At 41.6% G+C, this 10559-nt stretch overlaps 1 protein-coding gene across 1 annotated transcript; it reads right to left on the bottom strand.

Annotated features, from left to right (window-relative positions):
• Positions 1-9121: 9121 nt before the first annotated feature.
• On the bottom strand, positions 9122-9728 carry LOC310965928 (guanylate cyclase activator 2B-like; the record flags this gene model as incomplete). The annotated part of the gene is made up of 3 exons (XM_083939680.1): positions 9122-9180; positions 9292-9484; positions 9654-9728. 3 exons carry the CDS (start codon positions 9726-9728, stop codon positions 9122-9124), a joined length of 327 nt encoding a protein of 108 aa, XP_083795806.1.
• Positions 9729-10559: the final 831 nt, after the last annotated feature.

The raw sequence follows: 10559 nt of genomic DNA, 5'->3' as shown, positions 1-10559 counted from the left end.
CAATATGGACTAACAGAGACAGCGCCGCCTATTGGCATCAGGAAATGGGACTTATATGATAAAATGAATGATAGCGACCAGCCATCTTCCCGACATGCACCGGGTGCGAGGTCCAGTTCATCATTGCTTGTAGCTTTAATTATTATTATTATTATAATAATTATAATTATAATCATTATTAATATTAGGGCCCGAGCGCCAACAGCATCAGCGAGGGACCTATTGTCTTTGTAAGGATTCTTCTTCTTCTTCTTCTTCTTTCTATTATTATTATTATTATTAGTATTGCTATCATTATTATTATTATTATTATTATTATTATTATTATTATTATTATTATTATTTTACCAAATGAATTGCCTTTTTGAGGGCCTCAACATATGTAAAAAGTTCCCAGAATTTGCAAAATTGTCAAGTCTGGTGTAAATTTGGGTATTTTATGGGTTTGGTGCATGGGCGTGGCAAAATGCCTCAGTAGCGTCCCCTAGAAAGTTGCGAACATTGAGCCCCACGATGAGGTTTCACCTCGAGTTACGAAAACCAGTAGGCTCATAGAGAGTAAGGAGATGCACAAAAAAGTCTCAAGAAGCCATGTCCTTAACCCAAGAGGAAGTCAGCCATTTTGAGTCTAATATGCAAATTTAGTCCATATTTGGCCTTTCATGGTGCCGTACTCTAGCAAACTCATCCTAAAGATTTAACAACATCAAAATCGGCCTGTACCATTTCAAGACCCTTGTGATCAAAGTTACCTCATATTGTTCTGTTTTGTGTGTGTGCCCAAGGCATGGCGGTGAATATTGCCGTTTTTCCATTAATCAGGAAGGAGCTTATAACTGCAGCACAAATTGTCTAATCCGCTCCAAACTTCTGATGGTTGATGACGGTCCAGCCCTGAACACAAACACATCTCAATATTCACTGATAGTCAATGCGCCCCCTTTTGGCGAAAGGAAATATGTGGCTTTTTGAAGGTGTCATACTTTAACAAACTCCTCCTAGAGATTGAATCCAGTGACCTTCAAAATTGGCCTGTACCATCTCAAGACGTTAGTGATCAAAGTTACTTCATATCGTTTTGTTTTTCTGGAGGGTGTGGCTGTGACGTGGCGGTGACCATTGGCATCACATCAGAACACAGAAAGTAGCTATAACTTGAGCAATAGTTGTCTAATCTGCCCCAAAGGTCTCATGCATGACAAGAGCCCAGCCCTGAACAAACCTACATTACATCATTAATTCATAGTGAGAGCGCCCCCTACTGGCACACCTTGAATTACAGCCCCTCCACCAGGATAGACGTACTTTTGTGAAAAGCGGTAGGCATATATAACACCTCCAGACGTAAAAAAAAGGCTCTTGGAGCAATATCGTAAACTCAACAGGAAGTCGGCCATTTTGGACTTTATGGCCATTTTCAGACATTTGCACGTGTTATACTTTAACAAAATCCTCCAAAGATTTAACCTGATCGACTTCACAACCAGCCTGTGTCATCTCAAGACCTTTGTGATCAAAGTTACCTCATATCGTTTAATTTTTCTGTGGCGGCAACTAGTGGTGTCACGTTATAAAACAGGAAGTTTCTGTAACTTGAGCATACGTTGTCCAATCTGCTCTAAACGTCTGATGGTTGATGAGGGTCTGGTTCTGAACAGGACAACTTCTCAAAATCCACTTATAGTCAGAGCGCCCCCTATTGGCGACAGGAATATGTGGCTTTTTGATGGTGCTTCAAAATTGGCCTGAATCATCAAAAGACCTGTGTCCAGTGTTTTACGTTACCTGATAAGGTTTCAGTTTTCTGGAGGGTATGGCTGTGGTGTGGGGGTGAACATTGGCATCACATCAGAAAACAGAAAGTAGCTATTACTTGAGCATAAATTGTCCAGTCCATGACAAGAGCCTCACCCTGAATAAACCTACATAATAATATTGACTAACATTGAGAGCGGCACCTATTGGCAATAGGAATTCAGCCTAATATGACAAACTTCATCTGATTCACATCAAATTTTCAATGTTTGTTCTTCTTTTGATGTACAGCAAGGCAAAGCAAGTTTTATAGGCACTCTCTAGCGCCACACAGTGGATTCAGGAAGTGGGGCAGGTTATGAAACAGTTGCTGTAACTTTAGCATACATTGTGCAATCTTCACCGAATTTCTGAGCCGTGACAAGACTCCCAGCCTGAACACACCAACATCTCAATATTAACTCACAGCCACAGCGCCACCTTTTGGCAACAGGAAATCAGCCTAACATTTGCCCAATTTGCTCCAAACTTCTGATGGTTGATGAGATTCCAGCCCTGAACAGATCCACATCTCAATATTCACACATTGTCAGAGCGCCCCCTATGGCGACAGGAAATATGTGGCTTTTTGATGGTGTCATACTTTAACAAACTCCTCCAAGAGATTCAACCTGAGCAGCTTCAAAGTCTGTCCATTCCATCTAAACACCTTAGTGATAAAAGGTACCTCATATCTATTTGTTTTTCTGGAGGGTGTGTCCACCTAGTGGACGTGGCATGGCTGTGATTATTGCCGTCTCCTCAGAACACATAAATTAGCTATAAAGTTATCGCATATAGTTCCATTTTTCAGAAGCATGTGTCTGTGGCGTGGTGGCGAATACTTGCGTCACATTATAAAACAGGAAGTTGCTGTAACTTGAGCAACATTGTTCAATCTTGACCAAATTTCTGATGGTTGATGAGAGTCCGGCCCTGAACAGAACCCCATCACAATATTCACTCATGGCAAGAGCGCCCCCTATTGGCATCGGGAAATATGTGGCTTTTTGATGGTGTCATACTTTAAACAACTCTTCCTAGAAATTGAATATCATCACCGTCAAAATTGACATGTATAGTCTAAAGACCTTAGTCATTCAAGTTACCAGCATTTAGGTATTTTATGGGTCTCGTGCATGGGCGTGGCAAAATGCCTCAGTAGTGTCCCCTAGAAAGTTGCAAAAAATTGAGCCCCTCGATGAGGTTTCACCTAGAATTACGAAAACCAGTAGGATTATAGAGAGTGAGGAGACGCACAAACAAGTCTCAAGAAGCCATATCCTTTACCCAAGAGGAAGACAGCCATTTTTAGTCAAATTTAGTCCATATTTGGCCTTTTCATGGTGCCATACGTTACATCAAAATTGGCCTGTACCATTTCAAGGCCATGTGATCAAAGTTACCTCATATCGTTCTTTTTTTTAAAGGTGTGTGCCCATGGCATGCCAGCGAATATCGGCATTTTTCCATTAAATAGAAAGTAGCTAATAACTTCAGCACAAATTGTTCAATCTTGACCCCATTTCTGATGGTTGAACAGAACCCCCTCCCAATATCCACGGGAAATATGTGGCTTTTTGATGGTGTCATACTTAAACGATCTCCTCCTAGAGATTGAATCACCTTCAAAATTGTCCAAATGTACCGTGTAAAGACCTCAGTGATCAAAGTTACCTCATATCGTTTCGTTTTTCTGGAGTGCCTGGCTGTGGCCTGCCGGCAAATATCGGCATCACGTTATGAAACAAGAAGTTGCTGTAACTTTAGCATAAATTGTCCACACCAGATTTCTGAGCAATGACAAGACCCCAGCCTGAACACACAAACACATCAATATTTACTCACAGCCACAGCGCCACCTGTTGGCAACATAAGATCAGCCAAATATGACAAACTTCAGCCAATTCAAATTTTCAATGTTTGTTCTCCGTTTGATGTTTAGCAAGGCAAAGCAACTTTGATAGGCGATCTCTAGTGCCACACAGTGGATGCAGGAAGTGGGGCAGATTATGAAACAGGAAGTTACATAGCTTTAGCATACATTGTCCACACCAAATTTCGGAGTAATGACAAGACCCCAGCCTGAACAAACTACCGTCGCAATATCAACTCACAGCACCAGCGCCATCTGTTGGTAACAAGAAGTTAGCCTAATAACATTTTCAATGTGTGTTAAGCCTGTGAATGTTCTAATTTGTCCAGGTCATAGTTATCCCCAAAGCAATTTCAGTCAAAAGCAACTGGACTTGGTTATTTGTCTAGGAAGACGTTTCACCTCTCATCCAAGAAGCTTCCTCAGTTCATGTACGCAACTGACCAGGCTGGGACTGGTCGGACCAAATAACCAAGTCCAGTTGCTTTTGACTGAAATTGCTTTGGGGATTCAATGTGTGTTCTTCGTTTGATATACAACAAGGCAAAGCATGTTTGGTAGGTGCTCTCTAGCGCCACACGGTGGACGCAGGAAGTGGACCAAAAGTTTCCATAGATTGCCTGCAGACCCACGCCCTTCGTGCCGTGTTCGATGTTAGCTGAGACAAGCGACTGGCCAAGTTCCCCGACATGCACCATGTGCAAGGGCCCGTTCATCGCTGCTTGCAGCTTACATTTTCTTTGTTTTTAACAACCTGCTCACAGGGCTGGTATAGAAAACGTGACTGAGCACATATGAATACAGTGAATTATCTTTCCCGTTGTTACATCTGTGAAGCCTTAGGTCGAAAATTATTTTATTTGCTATTCTTTTCCACACCGACAGGATATAAATGGAGGAGAGATACTACATCAATATAAAGCTACAAGAACAGAAAAGGACCAGACTTAACATTATTGGCATGGCTGCACATACAGTACTGTATGTACAGTACTGTACAGCATGTGCTGTATATATTCATGTACATTAGTATCACTTCATATATGCACTCATCATTACATTAATAAGGCTGTCTGCCTTCAGGACTCAAGGTTGAGTACTGTATATGGCAAGTGTCATAACGTGTATTCAGAGAATCCACTGGTGCCTTGAACTGACAGAATATCTGTATAATGAGATAGATTTGCTGAGTTGGATAAAATGCGTATAGAATAAACTCTTCACCACAACAAGCATGGAAATATATATTCTATTTGACGCTGACTGAGGCTAAATGAGGCTTGAATGCAATGCAGCACAATTACACAACGCCCTCTGATGAACCCCCTTTACTGTATGCTTCCTAACTAAACACTGAAAGAAAAACTTAGTTATGAGCTCATGAAGAAAGCTTTGAGTATCTACTTTTTTCAGGACGATACCAAATCTGACCTAAAAGGCAGGTAAATACGAACTCATGAAGGCTAATGTTGCTCTGTGTTTGCCCGATGTGTCTATATTAACCACAGATTGTATATAAGGATGGAAGACGCGGCTTCACTTCCTCCCACAAAAGTAAAGCAATAATATCTCAGATGATTTTGCAACTATAGCCTCTCGGCCAAAATGTAATTAAGGCACTTTAAATATATATTTTTGAACACACACAACAATTCTTTTTCCTATACTGGGAATTTACTGCTGATAGTTATAGATATAACAACAGCAATAATAATAATAATAATAATAATAATAATAATAATAAAAGTGTTTGAATTTTGCATGTTGAAAACCTTTGTTAGACTTTAAAGTGCTCATTGCCTGTTAGTACTCCAGCCTTTCAGTTCGCTTTTTTAAAACCTTCTCAACTTTTAATTTCTTTGGTTTGTTCTGTTTCTTCACCCTAACTTCTTTGAAGTTCTGCCCTTTTTTTGCACTTCCACAGGGACACGATGCCTTTCTTTACACCAGAGAACAGCTGATCTCGCTAATGCCGGCCGGCATAGCGGCCAGACCAGCTGATATTCCGCCCGAACTCTCGAGAAAAACACACCGGGGATGCAGAGGTGAGAAGCAACGTCGGGGCGCTAGAGGAGTGTCGAGGTGGGACAGGCTCGTGGAGAGGAGAAGATTTCGATTTTTGTCTCCCCTATGTTGTTTTGGGAAATGTACGGTCTCTCTACAACAAAATGGATGAACTGACAGTGCTTACGCGGAGCCACCCGGAGTACCATGTGTTTCACGGAGACATGGCTGCAATAATAAATAATAATAATAATAATAATAATAATAATAATAATTATAATAATAATTATAATATAATAAATAATAAACCTTGGATTACCAAGGACATAAGGTCATCCTGAATAAAGAAAGCGTTCAGAGATGGCAACCGTGATCAGGTGAGGAGAGTGCAGGGGGTACTAGACAAGGCTAAAGACAATTATAGGAGAAAGCTGGAGAACTTTCCACTGTGTGGAGTGGCATGAGAACCATCACCGAGTTCCAGAAGACGGGTAGCACAGGGTTGGAGGACCGTGTGGACCACGCCAATGAACTGAACTTATTTGTCAATAGGTTTGATACTGCGGACCATCCCCCACTCTGCTGCTGGCTGCCCTTCAACTACTGCCACTTTACCTCCCTCTACTCCTCCTTCTTACAGACCCCCTGACTGCCCCTCACCACCTCACTTCACACCTACCTATTCCACCCCTCCCCCCGTTCTACATCATGTCCTCCACAACCTAATGACCTAAGCCCTCCCCCAACGGTGACCTCTACAGTGTCCTTCCCGCCTGATCTGGTGAGAAGACAGCTGACAAGACTCACTCCGACAAAGCTGCAGGCCCCGATGGTGTATTTCTCAGGGTGCTTAAAGCCTGTGCCCCCCAGCTGTGTGGAGTACTGAGTCAAGTCCCATCTCCAGAGGGTCCCTGTGCTGTGGAAGACGTCCTGCCTCGTGCCCTCCGAAGGCGCCGCGTCCCAGTGGCCCTCAGAACTACAGACTGGTGGCCCTGATGTCCCACACCATGAAGACCATGGAGAGACTCGTCCTGGAGCAGCTAAGGCCTATGGTCAGGCTCTTTACTGATCCACTACAGTTCGCTTACCAGCCCCGCCTGGGAGTTGAGGACTGCATCACCTAACTGCTGAACAGAGTCTACAGTCATCTGGACAAGCCTGTGAGCACTGTGAGAGTCATGTTCTTTGACTTCTCTAGTGCATTCAACACCATCCATCCGGCTCTACTGGGTGAGAAGATGGCTGCGATGCAGGTGGAGACCCCCATCGTGTCCTGGATTGTGGATTACCTGATGGGCAGACCACAATATGTACGCCTACAGAACTGTGTGTCTGACAGGGTGGTCAGCAAACTGGGGCCCCACAGGGGACTGTCCCTTCACCCTCTTCACCTCAGACTTCAACTATTGCACTGAGTCCTGCCACCTTCAGAAGTTTTCAGATGACTCTGCAATAGTTGGCAGCATTGGAAAGGGGGATGAAAATGAACACAGGACTGTTGTGGGCAACTTTGTCTCTTGGAGTGAGAGAAATCTTCTGCAGCTCAACGTGACTAAAACAAAGGAGCTCATAGTGGATCTGAGGAGGGTAAAAACACCTGTAACCCCTGTCTTCATCCAGGGGGTCCCTGTGGACACTGTAGAGGAGTATAAGTACCTGGGGGCGTACCTAAATATATAAGTTGAACTGGACTAGAAACGCCGAGTCTGTCTAAAAAAAGTGCCAAAGTCGACTCTTCTTCCTGAGGAGGCTGAGCTCCTTTAACATCTGCTGGACGATGCTGAGGATGTTTTATGAGTCTGTTTCCAGTGTGATCTTCTTCACTGTCACATGCTGGGGCAGTGGGCTGAAGGTCGCAGACACCAACAAACTGAACAAACTCATGAGGAGGGCCGGTGATGTTGTGGGGGAGGAGCTGGACACCCTGACGACAGTGGCAGAGAGGAGGATGCTGTCTCCCACCCTCTCTGTGACACACTGGCCCAGCAGAGGAGCACCTTCAGCAGAAGACTCCTCGCACCCAGATGCACCACAGAGCGCCACAGGAAATCTTTCCTGCCTTTGGTCATTAAACTATACAACGCATCCCTAGGAGACTATGTCACCTCCTCTCTGTAATTCAGACTCGATCATAAACAGTCTGTTCTTTTCACATTTTTACAGTACTTTGCAAATTATTACTACTTATTACTTACTTACTTATGTGTATTATTAGTATTATTGTATATATTACTATTGTAAATTTAATATTTTATATAAATATATATATATATATATATATATATATAATGTATATTGTTTTTAGATTTTTGTTTTTCTAAATATATAGTATATTGTTAGTATATATTGTTCTTGTTAATATTATTTATTTAAGTATTTATGATTCTGATTCTGATTGGCTACAAGAGAGGGTATGTTTTTTGAGAAGTCTTAGACTCTGGTGTAAATTTCATGATTTTGTTATATCAAACAATGAGTGTAATTCGATATAGCATACAAGTATTGTATGGTAACCTGTGTACAGTTAAGGTCTAAGCTCACATGCATGTGTTATTCAAATGGCCATGAAGATCTTTGGAAAAAAGAAGAATTAAATATTATAATAATTAATTAATTAAAAAAAGTATCTTCACCCAACACACATACTGAACGTGATATTTGAGATGCCAGACCAACGATTCAGAAGGACAAAATTGCACCCTAAACCAATACAAGAAGGCATTTAGTTCATCCTCCATCAAAATACTGCTATAAATAGCAACAAGAAATATTATTTAATATGGTTTTATTGGGGATTAACTTATAGTGACTTTATTATTTATTATCTTGCTTGATTTTTGTCAGTTTTTTATTATTTGAAACTATTGCCTTTTACTACCTGTTTATTTTGAAGAACTCACCCTCAACATGTGAGTTGAGGGTGAGCCTGTTTACGCATGAGTTTATGTGTGTATTTCCCTTTCTCTGTGGGACAATAAAATATGTTTTATCTTATCTTAATTCGCCGGAAAGAGAGCACAATGTACACATTAACTATCAGTGAAAGCTTTTTATTCAAAACAATGTAAATAAAAAAGAAGAAACATGGAAAAAAGAGAGCTTCTTTTTTAAAATATACAGTACAAAGCTTGATAAGAGAAATGTAACAAACAATGTCAATTCAAAAAATAAATGGTAATATAAAGAATTGTTGTAAATATGCTATAAAGTAACAGTTTTCAAAAAAACATATCTTAGTTTGTCTGATTTTTTTTTTAATCTAACAGCAACTTCAAAATGTATGAAGTGCCCAAAGGGCCAGAGTCAGTGCCTCTGTGTTTAGGGAACATAAAGACCTCATCTCATCATTACAAATAGTTTTAGAAATTCTCTGAAATAATTTTTAGTGGGAGGAGAAAAATCACAAGTCTTAAGCTGGGCAAGATGTTTCCGGCATGGTGGGTTTGTTTAGCAGCCGGTGCAGGCCGCAAAGGCACAGATCTCACAGACATCCAAGGGAACCATAGCTGAATGACAAGAAACAGAAAGAACAGATGTTTAATCATCTCAATATTCATGACATGACTCACATAAAATTCCATCAACAAGACAGGCTCTTCAATACATAATTGTCTCACCTAGTCTGGACAGGGATGCAGATGCTCCTCTCTGCTTACAGAGGGGCAGGAACTCCTGTGGCAGCATGGGGTCGGCACAGAGGGACACAGTGCTTGCCCTGAGGCGTGGGCTTTGTTGCCCTGTTGCTCTGCTGCTCTCTGTCAACTCATGGAGCCTCTTAACAGCTTCCAGAGAGAAAGACAATCCATTCTCCTGAAAATAAAAAACAGATGTTAATGAACTACAATTTAACCAGAGGCCGAGTTAAGTATGTGGCAAAAGTTTGCACAGTTTAAGTATGGCTTGTATCCAAAAGAGGATTATTACAATGCCATTGTCCAGGCCAGGTCAGTCATACAGAAATGTTAATTGATGCACTTACTTCAACCTGCACAGCCTCAGAGGTCCAGCCGAGGGCCAGGACGAGCACAGCAATGGTGGTGAGTGCAGCCTTCATGGTGACAGTTGACATCAGTTTATCTTGCAGCGTCTTTGTCTCTTACTGTTGATATGCTCAGCAGTGTCTGCCTTCCTTCCGTCTTCCAGCCTCCTTTTAAACAGTTCTGCCCTGCAGCCGCACCCACGGGTGCTACAAATAGGAGCAAAGTTTTTTCTCATGGGTTAATGAGTAGTGAGAGGGTTTTACAGGGTTGTAAAGGGGAATCCATAAATCCGTCTTTGGTTTCATCACCTGTCTGAATATTTTATGGATCCCCGGCTCTCTTGGCAGCTCCGTCTTGCAGAATGGATCACACCTCAGGTTGGTTAAACAGTTACAACTTGCTCCATTGATGACCATGAAGCCACACCAGCCCATTGTTAGGAAGTCCTGTTACTCACAGCTATAGAAATATTTGAACTGACTGTTTTATGTGCTGACATGTCTGACAGACCTCAATAATATCATATTTAAAATAATGTCCTATGGTTTATATAAATCACATATAAATACTTACTTTCAGTCTGAGTGAAAGATAACATACCCAACTGCATACACTAGGCCAAAAACATCCCAAGTGAGTTGCCCGCAGAGCTCTCATTAGTTGGCAGTGTGGAATAATCAGATGGTATTTACTGAAAACCGATGGATGAGTTGACTGCTAAATTTGTTTCTGCTGCAGAAAACATAAAGCTCAGTTTATTTATTTAGCCTTTAAACCTCTCTCATAGACACTGGGTGTTTCAGGAAGTGGTTCTAGGACAGGAGTATCACTCAGTTGCAACAACGAGAATACCTTAAGATGAATTTCCCTGCTAATGAGTTGTCCTTATCATAGAAAAAGCTTGA

Source organism: Echiichthys vipera (genome assembly GCF_963691815.1).
Source record: "Echiichthys vipera genome assembly, chromosome: X".
Lineage (NCBI taxonomy): Eukaryota > Metazoa > Chordata > Actinopteri > Perciformes > Trachinidae > Echiichthys > Echiichthys vipera.
The sequence above is the reverse complement of the archived record's forward strand: the minus strand, read 5'-3'. Positions and strand labels throughout refer to the sequence as shown.